General features: G+C 38.7%; 2 protein-coding genes across 3 annotated transcripts; both read left to right on the top strand.

The window, feature by feature from the left end:
* The first annotated feature begins 516 nt into the window (after positions 1 to 516).
* Positions 517 to 5839, top strand: otos2 (otospiralin 2). 2 transcript variants are annotated; one of them, XM_085134462.1, is made up of 3 exons: positions 517 to 4916; positions 5089 to 5153; positions 5279 to 5839. In XM_085134462.1, the coding sequence occupies exons 2-3, from the start codon at positions 5090 to 5092 to the stop codon at positions 5491 to 5493; spliced, it is 279 nt and encodes a 92-aa protein (XP_084990588.1). In that variant the 5' UTR covers positions 517 to 4916; position 5089; the 3' UTR covers positions 5494 to 5839. The 2 variants fall into 2 exon arrangements, with proteins under 2 accessions (XP_084990588.1, XP_084990587.1); XM_085134461.1 differs by having other exon boundaries at positions 517 to 5153.
* Positions 5840 to 7539: 1700 nt separating this feature from the next.
* ecrg4a (ECRG4 augurin precursor a) lies at positions 7540 to 20252 on the top strand. Its single transcript, XM_085134460.1, has 4 exons — positions 7540 to 11902; positions 15102 to 15143; positions 15268 to 15437; positions 19664 to 20252. The coding sequence occupies exons 1-4, from the start codon at positions 11833 to 11835 to the stop codon at positions 19811 to 19813; spliced, it is 432 nt and encodes a 143-aa protein (XP_084990586.1). The 5' UTR covers positions 7540 to 11832; the 3' UTR covers positions 19814 to 20252.
* Positions 20253 to 20308: the final 56 nt, after the last annotated feature.

The following is a 20308-nucleotide window of genomic DNA, read 5'->3' as shown; positions in this document are numbered from 1 at the left end:
GGTTTCATTTAAGTGATATGTTGTGGCAGTGAAACTGAACTCAGCTTTGTGAAAAATTTGGTTAATCACCTCAATGACATCAATCAATTCATAATTTAACAAGGGGTAATTACTTTTTCACACAGGCGAGATGGGTATGAAAGCTGTAAGAACTGAAATCATTTAAAAACTGCGTTTTGTGTTTACTCGGGTTATCTTTGACACAGGCGCAAAAATCTAAGCGATTAGGAAGGACACAAATGCTTTTTCACAGCACTGCGTTCACACCAATCCTATCTACCCTGCCCTCCCCTTCCTCATGATCTTTGATGTCAAAGTCTATAATCTGCCTCATGCTCATCCACACCTCTCTTGATGTTGTTTTGCTTTAATTTATTTGCCAGCTCGTCTGTGGGAGTCCTTGCACTCCCCGTGTCTCACCTTAAGGTCAAACTGTACCCTTTTCAGCTTGTTCTTGTCACCAAACCTCTCCTCTTATTTATTTATTTATTTATTTATTTATTTATTTATTTATTTATTTATTTATCCATCAGCAGATACTTGTCTGTAGGTCATTTTGTATTTAGAAAAACAGCCACTGTCACGCACTCAATAATGCTATTTATATCACCCCCATGTGGCCTGCACAACTAAATCTGTTGTTTCAAAATAGGCTTCACTGGCCACCTGGTCGACCTCTTTAAGATGAAGCCGAAGTTTAATTTGACATTGGTAGACAAGTGATCCAGTGATCTGCTTTCCCACATAGTGCTGTCAACATGCTGGGGGAGGAAACCAAAACAACACATGGCGTTTTATACTGTAAAGTAAATACACTAGAATATAGAAAGAAACCTCCATAATCATATGACACCCATGAACAAGCACCTGGCGACAGTAGGAAGTAAAAACTTTTAACAGGAAGAAACCTCCAGCAGAACCAGGCTCAGGGTGGAATCCGCCATGACCAGATGTGGAGAGTGGTGATGCATAAACACAGAGTGAAAAGAGATGAGTGAAGAAGAAACCCTCAATTCATTATGGAAAGCCTCAAAGCAGTCAGAGTATATCAGTGTAATGAAATAAGATTTATCAAATCATAAAAGTGGAGAGGATGTCTGTTTAGCAGAGAAAGAAGTACTCTGTTGGGATAATATGTTACTATGAGATCTTTAAAATATGACAGGTCTGATTATTCAAGATTTTTTATGTGAGGAGAAGGATTTTAAATTCAATTCTGGATTTAAAGGGAGCCAATGAAGAGAAGCCAGTGTGTGAGAAATGTTCTCTCTTTCTAGTCCCTGTCGGTACGCTCGCTGCAGGGGTTTGGATCAGCTGAAGGCTTCTCAGTGGAAATGCTTTAATTAGTTTTTCTAGGGGTGGCTGTTGCTCATGTGGCAGAGCAGATCAGCCACTAACCAGAAGGTCGGTGGTTCAATCCCAGGCTGCTCCAGTCTGCATGCCAAATATCCTTGGGCAAGATACTAACCCCATGTTGCTCTCCGATGCATCCATCGGAGTGTGAATGTGTATGAATGTTAGATACTTAAGCTTAGAAGTGCTTGTGTGAATGGGTGTGATTGGGTGAATGAATTAGCTGTATAAAGCGCTTTCAGTGCTCGGACAAAGTAGAAAAGCGCTATATAAGAACCAGTCCATTTACCATTTTTCAACATCAATCTGAGAAGGGATATTTACAGTTTTAAAGATATTGTGCATATATATTAATGAAGGTAATCTCATGTATATGTTTATTATTCACAGTGAAGGAAACATCCTGGTCAAAACCAACCAAGATTTCTCACAGTGTTACTAAAGGTCAAGATAATGTCGTGCAGAGTTCAATAACCTCAGTTTTGTCTAAATGTATTAGTTTAAAATGAGAGATAATCAATGCATTTATTATCATAAAGACGTACGAGTAGGTTAACTTAACTGACTGTATTATCTGGCCTCATATGTAAATATAGTTGGTGAACAACTAAGTATTAATATCGTTAAGTTCAGTATTTAGCCCAAACAATTGTGTTAAATTAAAATATACCTCAGGCATGTATTATTAAAATTAAACTTTTTTGTGTTGACTGTTAAATTCAGATTTTTTTACAACCTGTAGCACATTTAAACAACAGAAGCTGACCCAAAGTGCTTTAAATCTGGACACATTTATATTCCAGCTCTATAAAAACCCAGTCTCAAAATACATGAAAAACTAAAATGTGTATTTTCTAATGACTCATTATTGAGGAAAGTAAAAGTCCCAATGATTTAGCATTAAAATGTGTTGAGAATTTGCAGTTTAACGATGATCCATTGGCTCATCAGCCCTGCACATAACTGTGATTATAAACATTATTCCTTTCAATCAAATTCAGCCTATTTAAACCCCCCAAAATGTCAAAAAGTTTTCACGTAAACAGAAAACTTAAAATACTTTGCAGCATAACAAAAAGTTTTTTAAAGAGATAAGCTATGGTGTTTTGCCAGGAGAGCAGGCAGTGTGAACCAACTCAATCTGTCCAGATTCCAACAAGGAGAAAGATTTCTCTTATCAAAAGCTGGAGCTCAAAATGTTTGCTTTGTTTGGATCCTGGATAAACCCCACAGTTGTTACCACCTGGTTAAAAACTGGAAACAAAAATGAGAAGTGACACAAGGGTATGTTGGTGCGGTAAAAGTTTGCAGTTCTTATACTATGGAGTGATAGTGTGGAGTAATGAATGCTGGGTAATACAAAAAGACAAATGAGACAGCTGTGAGAGAAAAAGATAGGTCTTTTACACTTTTGGAAGCACAGATGTTGCAGGTAGGAAAACAGATTAATCCAGTGTTAAAAATAATATAAGAAATATTTAAAAAGAGGATGAGTGATGCTGTCAGAGTTTCAAAATTAAGAAAAACCTGCTTGGAGTCATTTTTTACAATTCAGAAATGAAAAATGATACATGGGAATCTGTTCAACTGTTCAACACTTTTTCCTGTGTACCCAAAGAAAAGGCTACAAAATCATTTCTATAGATCAGGGTGTTCACAACACAACACAACACAACAAAGTAGTGGGCAAAGTTCACACCAAGAGCTGAGACTGTCAGAGGTGAGAAAGAACCCAAGGGCAACCCACAAAACACCTGTGGCTAAAATCATTGTCCATGCTTCCACTGTAACAGAAACAGTGGATAAAAACATGCGACATGACTCATCTGTATTTTTGCAGGGTCTTTACCATATAAAGCACCTTGAGGTGACTGTTGTTGTGATTTGGTGCTATATAAATAAAATGTAATCGAACTGAATCTGGTTGGATTCTGATTATATTGCCATATAAAAGTTGCTGAGCAATTATGTCATCCTGCAGCAGCAACTATGTCACTATTTGTGGGGAAATTTCTGTTTAAAAAATCTTTTTTCCAGATTTTGCCGTTACTCTGAATATAATTAGTTGATGTAAATTTCTGTGTAAGACAGCACGGCAGTACAGTGGATAGCACTGTTGCCTTACAGCAAGAAGGTCCTGGGTTACAAGCCGCCATCTAGCTGGCTTATTTCTGTGTGGAGTTTGCATGTTTGCCTCGTGTCTGCATGCTTTAGGTTAGGGAAGCTGGAGTGATGGATGGATGGCAGCAGGTTCACAGTTTGTCTTTTATCATAGTTAATCGAGACAGCATCCCAATCAGATTACATGCAATTGCCAGCTCGGCTGCATGCAGCCCCTATGGTTGATTTTGTGTCATCTTGATTCACCAAAGTTGTTTTAAAGATGCCGACTGACTTCAAGTCTTCAAACTCGTCTTTGTCTTCCAAGCAATTATTTTAAAAGCAATGAGACTGCAAACTCGTTGCACGTGTTCACAATAATTTTATAATCCAACCAAGTGTGACTGTAGAAAATAGCTTTATTAAAAGTTGCTTACAATAAAGCTTCAGTTTCTAAATTTAATTAAGCTTTTGGTAATTACAATTTACTGCTCCGCTCGCTGTCAGTCCCTCCTCTCTTGGCCAGGATGCTCTTTAAAGGCCTTTTTATTATTTTATTTTTTATTTTTTTTAATTTGGTGGTGTTTCTGTGGTTAAACAAAGGTTAGATAAAACCATTATTCATTCAGGCTTTCATCCTTTGGGGATCAACTGAGCCTGTTTAAAAAGTAAAACTACATGTCTGAGGTACCTTTAAAGATTTAAGTCTTCAGCTGGAGCCGGGGGCAGAAAGGAGAGGTGCAGGGAAGTCAGAAAGTTTCGAGAGCTATTGTTTTTTTTTTTTTGGTCTTTTCACCGGATTTGCTCTCAGTAAGTCAATAACATTCACTCATCCTCTAAAGATCACTTGAAGTTTTGTGCAGCGTCTTCTCTATCAGAGCGTTGCTCCTCTGATCCATGGCGTGGATTCAGTCATGAATGAATGAAGCAGATTTCACAGGGGAGAAGACTTGAGGGTGCAAAACCTGCCAACTGACTTTATGCCCTTTGGCTCAGTGCTGGTGTAGACTGTCTGAATAGCAGGTGTGAAAACCGCCTGGTATGTGTGTGTGTCTTTTTTTAATCTGCTTTCATTCCTCTCCTCTCGCTGCTTTTCTCACTTCTTTTTGACTTGAAAGAAAATCAAGGCCACAGATGTCACACTTAACTGCTGATGGTTGTGACAGTCTGGTTATATTACAGTCATTCATTCTTTAATCGGCTCCATCAGATATTAGAACATCCTCATCTAAATCTATAATTATTAATGTTTTCTTGACATTCCCGTTTACACAGGAATCTTTTACCCATCTGACATTAGAGGATTTTGGCAAAGGACCATGAGAGGTAAGAAGGGAGGCAAAATGTGAAAAACAAACATGTCCGCCTTTTTCTCACCTTTAAACCGAGATGCAGTCATTGTGCTGAGATCAATCTGAGGAAGGACAGAGGACAGGACTAAAACTGAATCCTCTGCTGGTCAGGTAAGACAACATGGATCCACACGTGATAACATTCCTCTTCTTTATAGACACGTGCAGTCAGCTGAAATGTGAATATTTTTTAAACAATATGCAATAATCCCGTGGAAATTGTACCTGCTTTTGAGATGGCATTCATGAGACGTCCTTTGTGTTTTGTCTCTCCGTCTCTCAGCATGCATGCTCCGTACGTGTCAGCGCTGCTCTTTCTTCTTCTGCTGAGCTTCCTGCCTCCTGCAGGTGTGTCTGCAGCTCGTATAATGCATTACACATCAGTGGACCTGCTATTGTGTCTCGTAGATATTCTGAGATGAGAGACAAGGTGTGAAATGTGCGCTCACACTGCCGTCTGTGTCTGCTTTCAGAGGGGAGCGAGGCGGCTGGCAGGAGGGAGGAGAGGGAGAAGCAAAGCGTGCCGTACTGGGGCCTGTGGTCATCTGACTTTTTTGGATGGATGGAGGAGCTGCGAGCCCAGGCGGCCAATAATGGGATGCTGGACTTGGCTCGCACCTTCTGGGCTCACTTCCCCATCAGCAGCGAGCTGGGCTATGACAGTCCCGAGACTGAGGCTGAGGAGTGAGATGAAGGGTACAGATGGAAAACTGAAAGATGTTAGTACAGGAAGAAGTTACCTGTATTACCTGTTTAGATGTTTACTGGAAAAAATCATCACATATGATGATAATCATTGTTATTAGAGTTTTTTACATGCTTTAAACATTGCAAAAAAACCAAAACAATGTCAATGTGCATTTTATCTAAACATGTTTACAGCAGGGAGATATAATGTGGGATTATATAAGTAGATACAAACTTGGGGCATCTTACTTTAGCTTCTTTACTCTGTCTGTATTACACTGGCACATGGTCGAGGTTATCCCACCTCTTGCTCACTGACAGCTGGGATACGCTGCAGTCATTAAAAATAAAGCACAAAGAGTGAAATGAATTTAGAGCAAGTTGCAGCAGCACAGCTTTGTTTGTGCTTCCTTCTCTTCCCATTTGTGCTGTGGAGTAAATCACTCAAACTGCATGACTGTATGTAAAGTACCTGAAAACCAAATCACTCCAATAACATCACATTAACAGTCACAGGAATTATTTTAGTGCTAAATGAGCACTTTTACTTTTTGCTGGTATGAGTATATTTTGTACGTGCTGACAGTTTAGCTCAGTAAATGCAAAAACACAGTGAAAGGTGGAGACTGCTGACTGTGCAGTTGCTTCAGTCCAACAGAGCACCTCTGGTGTGTCGTGGAACAGGAGACTCACAATGTGGAAGTGTAAGGATGCGACGCTGTAATGAGATCGAAGTCTCCGAGGAATGTTTGCAGCACCTCGCTCTGTGTTTTGAATCTGTGCCATGAAGAATCATGAAGGCAAAATGGATGCAAGTCCTGCGAAAACCTAAATATACTCCATAATTCAGTAGCTTGCAGAACCAGCTTTAGCAACAGTAATTTGAAGTAACTATTTCCTGTGTGAGTTTATCAGTCTCTCACATTGCTGAGGAACTTTGGCCCAGTTTTCTTTAAAAGGTTCATTGAGGTTTGCAGGCATTCATTTATCCACAGCTCTGCTAAGTCCTACCGCAGCACATCAGTCATGTAGAGGTCTGTGCTTTGGCTTGGCCATTGAAACATGTTGATCCTTTTCTTTTTCTGCCAGTCTTTTGTAGATTTGCTCCTGTGCCTGGGATCATTTTCCTGTTGCATGAACCCGTTTCAGCCAAGCTTTAGCTGTTAAACAAATTCATTCACATTTGACTCTAGAATACTTTGAGTACAGAGGGATTCATGGTTGAGTCAATGACTGCAAGGTGCCCAGGTCCTGTGCCTGCAAAACATGTAACAATCACCACAGTAACCACCGCTGTGGTACCAAATTCAGCAGGTGGTTGCATTTGCTCTTCGAAACAAGCCATACTTGTTCAATCTGTTTCTAATTGCACCGTCTGAACTTCACTCTAGCTGAGACCTGTAGAGTCTGACACGTCGCTCTCGCTTCTCTTCTTTAAGATCATTGCTCATGTTTTTCCTCTTTGGTGTTGTGTTCGTGCACACCTGAAGGCTCACAACCAACAAACTGCACACTCACACTCACTGATGGTACATGAATCAAGCGCATTTGACAGGCAGCACCTGGCTGATATTTACCACTCATAATTCCCATGGAAATGGGAAGGGTTTACTTAATGTCTTTTAACAGCAGATCTTAATTTTAGCTGTGTTGTTTTTTTTTTTAGATAAATAGTGATGTGATGTAATATGGCACGCTTTGTGGTTGATCTGAGGTTGTATCTAGAGAGAGAGACAGATAATCTTACAAATGTATATATAAAATTAAAAAGTAAGGAAAAGCATTATAGCACTTTCAGGGGGTCAAATAAAGGGAAAGCTTTCTCTAAAATAAGGTGTGTTTTGTATAAAAGGGGCTTTCAGTTTAGTCTGATATTTACTTTGGCACCTCTTTTTTTTCCAGTGACCGGTTTGTGTTACCTTTGAGAGACATTTTGGATGTCTGTGTCAGCCTCGGGTCATAACACACAGACTGTCAAATCAAGTGTGAGAAGGGGTGAGGAGGGAGCAAAGACAAGTGCGGAGGGAGCAAAGACAAGTGCGGAGGGAGCAAAGACAAGTGCGGAGGGCAAGAGTGAAGGACCGATAAGAGGAAATTGTGTTTCAGTCCAAAGTTCAGTGTATTTTTCAGATCTTATGATGCTCCTGCTCCTAATTTCCTGAACTACCAGCAGGCACTTTGGCATATACAGTATGAGAGGATTACCTCTTTGACTTTATCTTTTTCCCAGTTATGCTCTGATGCAGAGATGCTCATTTCACGGTTCTGTGAGCAAATGCAAGTTTTTTTGAAAGCTTTGTGTCTGAATTGGAGTCCCTGTGCCAGTCATATCCCAAACCTTTGCTGTTCTTTAACTGGGCAGGATCAAACAGATGCCAGATGAAGGTTTCGTGGCTGTGAAGTTCTTCATTCTGTCAGAAACATAATTTCAGCCCTTCATTTTTTTCCACGTTTTTCCCCATTCTCCTCCCTTGTTCCAGTGTGTCAGAGTTACAGTGGTCCACAGAGCAAAATATAACACAAAGGCTCTAAAATAGGTTTCAAACATAAGGCCTGAAGGCCTGAATCAAGTCGAATCCGGCCAACTGGACTTGTGAAGGAGTGCATAGATTTAAAAAATTTTTGTGCATTTTCATAGGTTTTAGAGCTTTTCCTATTGTAATTAACTAACAAATTAACAATTAAATGATAGATTGCACGATTAATAAATCTACAGTTCACACAAAACACTTTCATAATTACAGGACAGTCTGTGCAACAACTATGTAAACATTTTCTGCAGGATTCTCTCCTTCTCAGCCCTTCATATCTCACAGTCTTACTGCCTTTACTGTGAACATTTTATGTGCAGAGTTTAAAACTGTAACTGTTTCACATTTTTCTCAGAGACGAGGTGCTTTCTGACAAAACTATTTTGAAGCTCAGGTACAGAAAGAACTTCACAAGCATCTTTATTTGGTTTTGGTCTCCATCCTGCCCAAGGACTCGGTGCATGAAGTGATTAAGACAGACTCCTGTGCAATCATCTCTATAGACAAGCCTCAATTGAGAGTGGAGGCATTTCTCTTTCACTGAGGTTCACAGCGTCCAGCTATTCACCCAGCCGGTCGGGATCAGAAGGAACAACTTCTTTCTCTTTTTTTGTTGGTCTGATCAGCAAGGAGCTAAATTGTGTCTGTGTGTAAAGAGCACACAGCTCACACAGCACCACACAGTGCTGGTTTTTTAAAGCCATTTCTGTAAGAGCTTGAGTGAAGAAAATACAAAAAACCTTTCTGAACATATTCATACTCACGCTCCATTTTAATAATTTTTTGACCTTCCGTATCTCGCCTCTTTCTGTCTTTTGTTTACTCGAGTCTTATCCGTTCTTTTCAAACCTCACGGTGAAAGCTGCACAGTCATCAGCCAGCTTCTGGTTTCCTGCATTCCAGCTTTACCCCTGAGAGACGCGAAGGCTGTTTGTTGTTCCAAACCAAACACAGTCCGACACACGTTCATTATATGACAAACCGAAGCCAAGTCAAATTTGAATTTCTAAGTAAGTCTTCTAAAAGTGTTTGTTTGTTTTCATTCTGGTGACAAACACAGTGACAACTACCACGAGTTAGTCATCTGAGACTTTTTAATTTCTATTAATCACACTCTTCTCCTTACACATGAAAGTTTGAATGCATAGGAGATGAACTGCTTCATTGTAAACACTTATTCTAACTGCTGTGATGACTATCACTGGCTTCTATTAGTAAATGAGTGTTAATCATTAGCTGCACACTGTGCTGCCATTCAGGGTTACTGCAGACCAGCAGTATAAATGCAGACCTCTGTGAACAGGCTGGCAGGTCACCTCCCACTGAAAACGAGCTTTAACGTCATTTTACTTTTATACACGCAGTTTTCTGGGCTGCACATCCTTACAATACACAGTTTACATGCACTCATGGTCATGGATGTCATGGCAATTTTAGACTTTAAATGATGTCTTTGAGCTGTTTTCAAGCTTTTTCCGAGGACTAGAAAGAAAAAAAATAGAATTTGGTGCATAATTTTTGGATTTTCTATAATTCACACACTCCCACTAATATTTGGTTAAATTTCCTTCAGCACCTTGACCAGATGCTTTTGGTATCCATCAAGAAGCTTCTGACATAATCCTGGCTGGAACTCTTTTCTTGTGTGAGTTGATTTTAATTGTTTGGTTTCCTCGCATGGTCCCATCTTTTAAGTGTATTGTACAATTTTTGGAGCAATTCAATTCAGTTTTATTTATACACTGCCAAATCACAACAACAGTTGCCTCAAGGCACTTTATATTTTAAGGTAGACCCTACAATAATACACACAGAGAAAAGCCCAATAATCATATGACCCCCTGTGACCAAGCACTTTGGCGACAGTGGGAAGGAAAAACTCCCTTTTAACAGGAAGAAACCTCCAGCAGAACCAGGCTCAGGGAGGGGCGGGGCCATCTGCTGCGACCGGTTGGGGAGAGAGGAGGAGGGCAGGATAAGAGAATTGAATTGAATTGAGTTTCTTCAAGACCTTCGCAAAGTGGTGACACATCTGTACCATGGGACCTTCCTACCTTGTGTAAATCTAAAATTCTCCTTCTTACATTTGCACTGAGTTCTTCGGACTTTCCTGTTTTTCGAGTTTTGATTAATGTGTCCTTTTTATGCTGGCAAAGACAAACTACCAGTTGTAGTCCATCATGACCACAAACAAAAAGTTAATAGGCCTTGGACACCATTTATTAAAAGATTTGAGCTCACGTATACACGAGCCTTGACCCTGTGTTCAGTTAGAAAAATATCCCAAATAACATGCTCACTCAGTTCTTATTTCTTAAAGCCATTAAAGATGTCTGCTGTACAATCATTCCACCCTGGAAAATGAACCGTTCAAAGAAGTAATTAAAAGCCCCCAAACTTCCATGACTTTCATGCCAGTGATGAGTTGACACAAACATCTGACCACAACTGTAAATCTGCTGTGTGGAGCACGGAGGCAGCAGCAGAAACAGTAATGTGCATGTTCAGTCAGCCACCTGACAAACACAAAAGCTAGAAAACCTGTATTTCAACCACTCCAGGTAATACACACAACAACAGATGAAATAAAGCCCCTGAGGTAGGCGAATAACAACAGTGACTCCAGCAGCTGAAGGTTTTTAAAGACTCCATATTTTTATTCTTGGGCTTTACAGAGAAGCTTTGCGGGATCCAGACTACAAATCCATCATATTTGCCTTATACTGAGGCTTGGCACAGCCAACTTTAGCTTTAGGTAACCGTCTCCTGATTGGCTACCTTTTTCAATCTGACGTTTTGAATAACAGGTGAGCGGGGCTTCTGTACTCAGACTTCTGTATCAGAGATTACTCCCACATCGAATTGCGGAAAAACTGTCTGAAAGGCAGAACTACAACTTCTTTAAGAGGAGAAATCCAGAGCTTATTGTATATAGAATTAAATAGAATTCATTAACATGCAAATATGTTTCACATCAAAAAGGTTTTATAGAGTAAGATACCGCTTGGCTGAAAGGTGCCAGTATATGTGTAAACTGATTAGATGTAATGTGGCTGTATTGAAAGTCTCCACTTTCAGCTGGTGAATTTAAAATATGGAAGAGAGAAGATAATTCAAGCTGCAGCCACTCAGTCATTTCACCTTCTCTTCACCTGAATGTTGCTTTTTATACATTCTTCAGACTCGCAGCGTCGCTCTGTCCCTCAGGCAGTCGCAAAAGATTTGAAGGTTTACACAAGAGCAAAGAGATTCTCGTTGCTGGTCACAGACTTGTTGCTGAAATAAAACTCAAGCAGCTCTCTCCACTTTCTGGCTTCCTGCTCAGGTATTTTAGTGCATTTTTGGAGGGAAATTGCTGCTAGAAATATGCATAAAAATGCAGAAAGATTTAAAGCTGCACAGTTTGAATCCCTTTAGAAAGTGTATCAACATTTCTTGTTAAATAAAAACATATTGGTGCAGCTTAAGTTAACCAACTTCACTTTGCAAAGGCTCAAAATCTGGAATGTTTTTTTCCACAGAATAAACCCACATGACAAACTGCATTCCCCCAAACCCCGCTGCTCACACACTGTACGAGCTGGAGATGGAAAAGTATCTGGTACACACATGGAAATTCACTTAAGGGGGAGAAAAAAAACCTCCCAGGTGCAGTCGTGTTTCTGAAGGCAAGGAGGTGAAACCATTCCACTGCCACAGGCCAGTTTCCACTTGGAAAGTCGGGGTTTCCGCCCATTCTTATGGTTGTGCAAATGCTTTTGCACAGTTGCTACCTTTAAGGAAATCTGGAAAGAGTGAGTGGGTACAACATGGCATCCCAGCATTTCTATTTGAGGGTAATGGGGTTGGCTGTACTCCTGACATTATTAGCTCTTAGAGGTAAGCAAAAGCTTTTGTTTTTCTTTGGCTTCTTCTAAGTTTACATCTTTTACTAACTCGAGTGTTTCCAATACCATTAGGTCTTATTTCTGCAGCTGCTTTTTTTCTTTTTAACTGCACTGGCACTAGTTAAAAAGATGCATTTCTTTACATTTGTTAAGAAAAAAGGATCAGACTTAGATGTTTTACTATATTCCACAAACTTAAAGTGCAATTGATCCCTTCTGAAATGCATTTTAGAAACCTGCAAAGTCGTCTTTGTTTTCAGTTCATTCTATTTTGTAAGAAGGTTCCACAGAATTTAAAGTCACTTTAAATGAAAAATCCATGTGAGCAAACTCACATCTGCTTCACATCTGCTTCAATAATCTTCTGTTGAAACGCCTGCAAACACATGGCTCATAAAGAGCTTTTCTTTAAATAAAATAAGAGTAAAACAATCCCTGCATGTTTGAATCTGAAAAGGATCTGTTTTAAAATTAAAGTTTGTTCAAGTATGAGGAATAAGACAAAGTTAACTAATACTCAGTGATCTAACAAGATATCCAACACTTAAATGGCCCTAACTATGATATGAAACAGAAATGTGAAGGTAAATAGTTGAGGAAAACACTATTAAAGTCATTCTGAAAAAAAGGGAATGTGCTTCTGCTTCTTTATGGTTTCCTTCAAACTTCATGGTCTGAAGCACCAGCCTGCAAACCATGTGGTTTCTACAGCAAACGATGTTTCCGGACATGCATCACGCATAGTTTTAGGACTGATGGGTTTTAGCATCCTGCTGTACAGCCACCGTGCCCTGGTATCGCACTATCAGACTTTAAAAACTGATCAAAATATTCAACAGATAGCTTTGCTTACAGAGGCTCATGCAAGCAGCTATGTTAGGTTGCTAGGTACAGTGCAATGCTAATTTTTTTCATGCTAAAATACACTTCATTCACAGATCACACGGTTGCTGCAGATTTGTCAGGTGTGCATCCATGACAGCAATCACCTGTTCCGGCACACTCCAAAGGTGCTCTGTTGGATTAAGGTCTGGTGACTGTGGAGGTCATTTGAGTACAGTGAACTCATTCCCATGTTCAAGAAACCAGTTCGAGATTGTCAGCAAGGCATATTTTAATCAGACTATCCCTGTGTCACAGCAGAAATAGAGAGTCATGAGCCCAGGAAACATTTTTTCAGTCTTCCATTGTCTAGTCTTGATGAGCCTGTACAAACTGTAGCCTCAGTTTACTGTTTGAAGTAAGCTTTTACTGCTGTACACCATCTGCTTCAAGGTTCAACAGCATTCAGAGACGCTCTCAGTCATGCCTTTGTTGTAATTAGTGGTTATTTTAGTTACCATTATATTCCTACCAAGTTGAAGCAGTTTGCCCATTCCTCTGTGAGAATGAATCACAGTTTATCATGTTAGCATGATAACATTTGCAAGGCAAAAAGGTTAAACCAAGGATGAAGTTGCTGTCAGGACTCTTGTAGGTACTCAAACAACCAAAGCTGGATTTTGATTATTTGATTAGTTGCTGGAACTACAGAGTAGGTCAGTAAATGAGCAAAGCCAGTAGGATAAATCATCTAGGGACCTTGAACGTTTGTGTAAAATGTCATAGCAGCAAGACCAACAGTTGATGACATGTTTTCATGTTTTGTGATGAAATGACATCATCACGGGAAAAAAATCTCAGAAAAACACTTAAATACATATTTTCATAGTTTATATTCGTCTTCTAGAAGGTTCAAACGTCAGCAGATTGACGCACTATTACAGATGTCAGGAAGTGGACACATTTCTAATGATGATGGTTAGAGAAAAGAATAATTACACTACTGCAGAGCTGTGGAAAGAATGACTAATAATGACTAATAGTACATTATGAAGGCCAAGCTGCTGCAGTACTGAGAACATTCTGAATAAATCTACTTCTCTCCAACTTTATCTCGAATTATGCCACTGAAATGCCTGTGCGGTTGTATTTCTGTGCATCTTCCGGTGTTGAGTTCAGTTTTCTGTTTAAATGTTCCGAAACAAACAAAAGACTAAGTTACAGAAACATCACCCACATGCACGGGGCTCAATAAAGTGCAGTAAAACGTCATCTGACTAGATTGGTTTGGTGAACTCTTGGACACGAGTGCTCCAAACATTGGGTCAACAGTGTGCCAGAAGAGCTCTAGGAAGTGACCGCAGCACATTTATTTACATGCAAATTTGCCAGAAGCTGCTTTCTTTGGATGCGAGTTGGCAACTTGTCGGCTGAATAAGCACAAGTGAAGGGTGTAAAACTACTGATGCCAACCAGAAAAACTGCTGCACTGCAAACAACATAAAGAAATGCAGACAGATGCTCACCAGCCACTTTGTCAGGCACGCATGTTCAACTGCTTGCTAACTCAAATATCTAATCAGCCAATCACATTGCAGCAACTCAGTATATTTAGACAGGTAGACACGGTCAAGACGACCTGCTGAAGTTCAAACTGTGCATCACAATGAGGAAGAAAGTGATGTGAGTGACTTTGAATGCGGAGCAGTTGTTAGTGACTGATAGTCTGGTCTAAGTGTTACTGCTGATCGGCATCTGTACGATTTACAGAGAATGAACAAAGAAAAGATACATTATCTAGTTACCAGCAGTTCTCTGCATGAAAATGTCTCGTTGAGGTCAGCGGACAGAGAATGGCTAGGCTGCTTCAAGCTGATAGGAAAGCAACAGCAACAAGTAACCACTTAAAATAACCATGCTCTTCTGTATGTTTGAGTTCACTGCACACAAATGGTCTCTACACTCACCAGATCTCAATTTAATAGAGAATCTTTGGGATGTGGTGGAGCAGGATCATGGCTATGTAGCTGGAAAATTTGCAGCAACTGTGTCATTCGGTCATGTCAAAAAATTAGGAATGTTTTTGAATCTGTGCCATTAAGAATGAAGGCAAAAAGGGGCCCAGTTTGGTGTAGCTAACAAATCATCCGGTGAGTGTGTATAAATGAATAGTATTTAGAATTTTGTGAAGATGGCATCAGAAAGAAACAGACACCTTAAGCTGACTGGTTAAAATGTGTGGCTGTTTTAAAGATTAATTATATCTGAGTTAGTTGTTTTTATTATTTTATCACCAGTCTAACATACCTGCCACGAAGAAAAGCATTTGTACTGCAGCTCATTATGTCTCTGTTGACTCTACTTTACAGTATCCAGCGACGGCCACTTACACAAGATCTTGAAGCGAGATGGTAACATCCTTAAACACATACCTAACATTGTCTTTGTGCGGCTGATAGAAAACTCAACAACATTAAGTATTTTTCAAAATACCATACCTTTCTCCCCCCCACCCCCTGTTGTGCCTCCATCCAGTGGCAGGAACTGGTACTGCAGCATCACGGTCCTCAGTTGCAGTTCCTTCTTCCAAAGCCAAAGAGTTCCTGGCAAAACTGAGCAGAACCAAGAGGAACCTTTGGGATCGCAGCAGACCGGACGTACAGCAGTGGATCATGCAGTTTATGTACATGGGATATGATGAGCAGGTGAGTTATGTTTCTTCTGGGAGAGGTCAACTTTAAGACTTACTTTATGTTATAGTAAAATACCATTACAACTATTCAGTAATGTCGGTTTAGGTGAGTAAAACCAAGAGGAACACTTAAAAATAACTGAGAGTAACACAAACACATACACAGAGAGTACAAAAAGTTGAGACCTTTCATTCACGTCATTTGTTTTTAAGACAAACATTTTAAGGTGGGGTTGATGGGTTACCACACTCCAATGGACCAATATAATGAAACAATTTTGACATAGGTTTGGTCTTAAGGATCTGATAGTTTGTGTTTGTGCATGACATTGCAGCACAAACATGTATTTGCAAGATAGACTGGAATAAATAATGACGCATCAAACATTACATAGGCTGCAGTGAATTCCTGTGGATGCAGGATATTGAGCTTTGAGGTTCCCAGTCAAACTTAGCTTTGAAGCACATGTGAAAAGCACTTTTACTCTTGTATTTTTCATAAAAAGAGACCATACCCAAAATATTAACTCTAGAAACAAAAACAAAAACAAAAAAAAACCCAATCACAGGACATTTTGCACAGTTCAAACCTGCAGCTGCAGCGCAAACAACAACAAACACTGTTTGTAAACGTGTCCTGGAGTTTATGCAGGTGCAGACGTTGCTACTGCTGTAAGTCAACCTAACAGCTTCCAGACCATTTATTCTGGCAATATGGCAAGAAGGTGGGAGTGTCCCCCCCACCCCAAGAGGGACAAAGGGACCCCCTGATGATCCTCTAATCGCCTGAGCCAAGGTGTGAAACTGGGTGTGAACTCTGGCTGATTGGGAACCACACCCAGTTCAAAGCGTATAATATCTAAATTTGAATTATATTTTGGTTTTCATGACTAGGACTGGTGCTAATTTAAAAAATCAAGTCAATGAAAGTAGAAAAATGTTTTAATATATATGAATTTTATAGTATTTTGAAAACGTAAACATGGGTGGCCATTTTTGGCCACGAACAAAATGAGAGGGATTTTTTGTTTTTCTGTCACAGCACAAAAAACCAAAGATACATAAAACTCATTGATACTTTTAATTATTGCTATGCATCTAACCTCCATCATGGTTAGAAAATAAATCAGTTTGCATGTATTATTTAGGAAAAAAATGGGGATTTTATGCTTTTATCCCTTTATCCCTTTATCCCTTTGTAAATCATTAAAATTATGTAATTTAACTGGTATTTAAAGGGTTAAAAGTCTGGATTTGAATTAAATTTTGGTCTTGATGAACAGCACTGATACTAATCTAAAACATCAAGTCAATGAAAGTAGAAAAATGTTTTAATATATATGAATTTTATAGTATTTTGAAAACGTAAACATGGGTGGCCATTTTTGGCCACGAACAAAATGAGAGTTTTTTTTTGTTTTTCTGTCACAGCACAAAAAACCAAAGATACATAAAACTCATTGATACTTTTAATTATTGCTATGCATCTAACCTCCATCATGGTTAGAAAATAAATCAGTTTGCATGTATTATTTAGGAAAAAAATGGGGATTTTATGCTTTTATCCCTTTATCCCTTTATCCCTTTGTAAATCATTAAAATTATGTAATTTAACTGGTATTTAAAGGGTTAAAAGTCTGGATTTGAATTAAATTTTGGTCTTGATGAACAGCACTGATACTAATCTAAAACATCAAGTCAATGAAAGTAGAAAAATGTTTTAATATATATGAATTTTATAGTATTTTGAAAACGTAAACATGGGTGGCCATTTTTGGCCACGAACAAAATTAGAGGGATTTTTTATTTTTTTTTCTGTCACTGCACAAAAAACCAAAGATACATAAAACTCATTGATACTTTTAATTATTGCTATGCATCTAACCTCCATCATGGTTAGAAAATAAATCAGTTTGCATGTATTATTTAGGAAAAAAATGGGGATTTTATGCTTTTATCCCTTTGTAAATCATTAAAATTATGTAATTTAACTGTGATTTAAAGGGTTAAAAGTCAGGATTTGAATTAAATTTTGGTCTTGATGAACAGCGCTGATACTAATCTAAAAAAATCATGTCAAAAAAAGGGGAACTTTTTCTTAATATATATGAATTTTATAGCATTTTGTAAATGTAAACAGGGGGTGGCCATTTTTGGAAGTTTTTATGTTTTTCTGTCACTGCACAAAAAAACAAAGATGCATAAAACTCATTGATACTTTTAATTATTGTTATACATCTAACCTCCACCATGGTTAGAAAGTAAATCAGATGGCATGTTTTATTTGGAAAAAAATTGGGGTTTTGTGATTTTTTTCCATTTATGAGTTCCTAGGATTATTTGATTTAACTGGTATTTAAAGGGTTAAAATTATGAATTTGAATGAAATTTTGGTCTTGATGAACAGCACTGGTACTAATCTAAAAAATCATGTCAAAAAAAGTGGAAATTTTTCTTAATATATATGAATTTTATAGCATTTTGTAAATGTAAACAGGGGGTGGCCATTTTTGGCCACGAACAAGCTGAGAGGAAGTTTTTATGTTTTTCTGTCACTGCACAAAAAAACAAAGATGTATAAAAGTCATTGATACTGTTATTTATTGCTATGCATATAACCTCCATCATGGTTAGAAAGTAAATCAGATGGCATGTTTTATTTGGAAAAAAATTGGGGTTTTGTGATTTTTTCCATTTATGAGTTCCTAGGATTATTTGATTTAACTGGTATTTAAAGGGTTAAAATTATGAATTTGAATGAAATTTTGGTCTTGATGAACAGCACTGGTACTAATCTAAAAAATCATGTCAAAAAAAGTGGAAATTTTTCTTAATATATATGAATTTTATAGCATTTTGTAAATGTAAACAGGAGGTGGCCATTTTTGGCCACGAACAAGCTGAGAGGAAGTTTTTATGTTTTTCTGTCACTGCACAAAAAAACAAAGATGTATAAAAGTCATTGATACTGTTAATTATTGCTATGCATCTAACCTCCATCATGGTTAGAAAGTAAATCAGATGGCATGTTTTATTTGGAAAAAAATTGGGGTTTTGTGATTTTTTCCATTTATGAGTTCCTAGGATTATGTGATCTAACTGGTATTTAAAGGGTTAAAATTATGAATTTGAATGAAATTTTGATTTTCATGAACAGCACTGGTACTAATCTAAAAAATCATGTCAAAAAAAGTGGGAATTTTTCTTAATATATATGAATTTTATAGCATTTTGTAAACGTAAACAAGGGGTGGCCATTTTTGGCCACGAACAAGCTGAGAGGAAGTTTTTATGTTTTTCTGTCACTGCACAAAAAAACAAAGATGTATAAAAGTCATTGATACTGTTAATTATTGCTATGCATCTAACCTCCATCATGGTTAGAAAGTAAATCAGATGGCATGTTTTATTTGGAAAAAAATTGGGGTTTTGTGATTTTTTCCATTTATGAGTTCCTAGGATTATGTGATCTAACTGGTATTTAAAGGGTTAAAATTATGAATTTGAATGAAATTTTGATTTTCATGAACAGCAGTGGTACTAATCTAAAAAATCATGTCAAAAAAAGTGGGAATTTTTCTTAATATATATGAATTTTATAGCATTTTGTAAACGTAAACAAGGGGTGGCCATTTTTGGCCACGAACAAGCTGAAAGGGTAGTGATTTTTAACAAGGCCAGAGGGTTAAACACTGGTCTGATGGCTGAACGATGCTTGAAACATTCCTCAAAAGGCCGAATCATGAACAGATAAGTACAGGTGCAGGGCTGAACACGCGACAACATGAATTTCCTCTCTCTCACGCACAAACAGAAACCCACTTACAGCGCCAGATTCAGCTTTCTTCCAGGTCAGCGGCTCTCGTGTAGAACTCGCCGGGGACCCTAAGGAGCGAAGGGAACGCAGAACAAGGGCAGAAAAAGGAGAGGCGAGTGCACAAAGTAGCTCCCCGCTGCCATTTCTGACAGCATGTGTTTCATCCCGCTACAGCAGTATTTCTCCAACAGCGCCATGTTGACACCTTGTGCTAATGCCATTTGCTGTTGCTTCCTTTAAAAGGCCAAAGCTGTCATAGCATCGGCCTTTTCAGCGTTTGCTTTTCATGCAGGTCTATTTGCCACAGCTATGCCTGCTGACAGTCTTGGTGGTCATCTTATCAGCACCCTGTGCGTCTGTTGGCTTCAGACTTCTATTGAGTTTATTAACAAGTGACGTCCGTGGTGTTTTTGTCTCACCAGAGGCTGGAGGCCGACATAGCGTACTGGAGGGACCACGCGCGTGCCAACGACCCCGGCCGTCAGCACCACTATGATGAAAACGCTCCCATTGCCCCGCGAGATCCTTCTTCTTACAGACACGGCGCTAATGTTAACTACGACTACTATTAACCACAGACACGCACACATCTGGGTGCATGTCAGTCCCATCAGAGCGTGGTACATTAAGCAGCATTCATTCCCAGGAGACTTACCCTTACTCCAACTTTAAATTAGGTGTACTAAAATGAATCATTTGCATTATGAGCAGATTTATGCACTCACTGCATTGAGAATACAAGCACCAAAGGTTTTGGATCTTTCAGTTAGTCGTCTTCTATCTCTTTAGTCTCACACCTGTTCAAGTACTTCACAGGTATTCTGTCTTTTGTGTAGTGTAGCCCCTTGAAAATCATCCTTTGATCCCCTTCTTTATATATTTCTCATGATAATTTTCTGTCTTTCTACGTACTAATTCTAAAATAATTTTTATTCATAGACATCCACCTGCCCGACAACTACAGCTGGTTTCCTCTCTGCCTTTAGCTGTAAATAAAGATGTAGCTCTGTACTTCTTTGGCTCTGCCATGTTTTTTTTCTTAAATCCGACTCAACAGTACATGGGTG

Source organism: Neolamprologus multifasciatus, chromosome 16 (genome assembly GCF_963576455.1).
Source record: "Neolamprologus multifasciatus chromosome 16, fNeoMul1.2, whole genome shotgun sequence".
Classification (NCBI taxonomy): Eukaryota; Metazoa; Chordata; class Actinopteri; order Cichliformes; family Cichlidae; genus Neolamprologus; species Neolamprologus multifasciatus.
The sequence above is the reverse complement of the archived record's forward strand: the minus strand, read 5'-3'. Positions and strand labels throughout refer to the sequence as shown.

What these genes read in the sequence shown, in the direction of transcription:
- otos2 (XM_085134461.1), top strand. Translation starts at nt 5,042, where the DNA reads ATGGCATTCATGAGACGTCCTTTGTGTTTTGTCTCTCCGTCTCTCAGC. An exon ending in GAGCTTCCTGCCTCCTGCAG is followed by an intron (nt 5,154 to 5,278) that starts GTGTGTCTGCAG and finishes GTCTGCTTTCAG; the next exon opens with AGGGGAGCGAGGCGGCTGGC.
- ecrg4a (XM_085134460.1), top strand. Translation starts at nt 11,833, where the DNA reads ATGGCATCCCAGCATTTCTATTTGAGGGTAATGGGGTTGGCTGTACTC. An exon ending in GACATTATTAGCTCTTAGAG is followed by an intron (nt 11,903 to 15,101) that starts GTAAGCAAAAGC and finishes TCTACTTTACAG; the next exon opens with TATCCAGCGACGGCCACTTA. An exon ending in ACATGGGATATGATGAGCAG is followed by an intron (nt 15,438 to 19,663) that starts GTGAGTTATGTT and finishes TTGTCTCACCAG; the next exon opens with AGGCTGGAGGCCGACATAGC.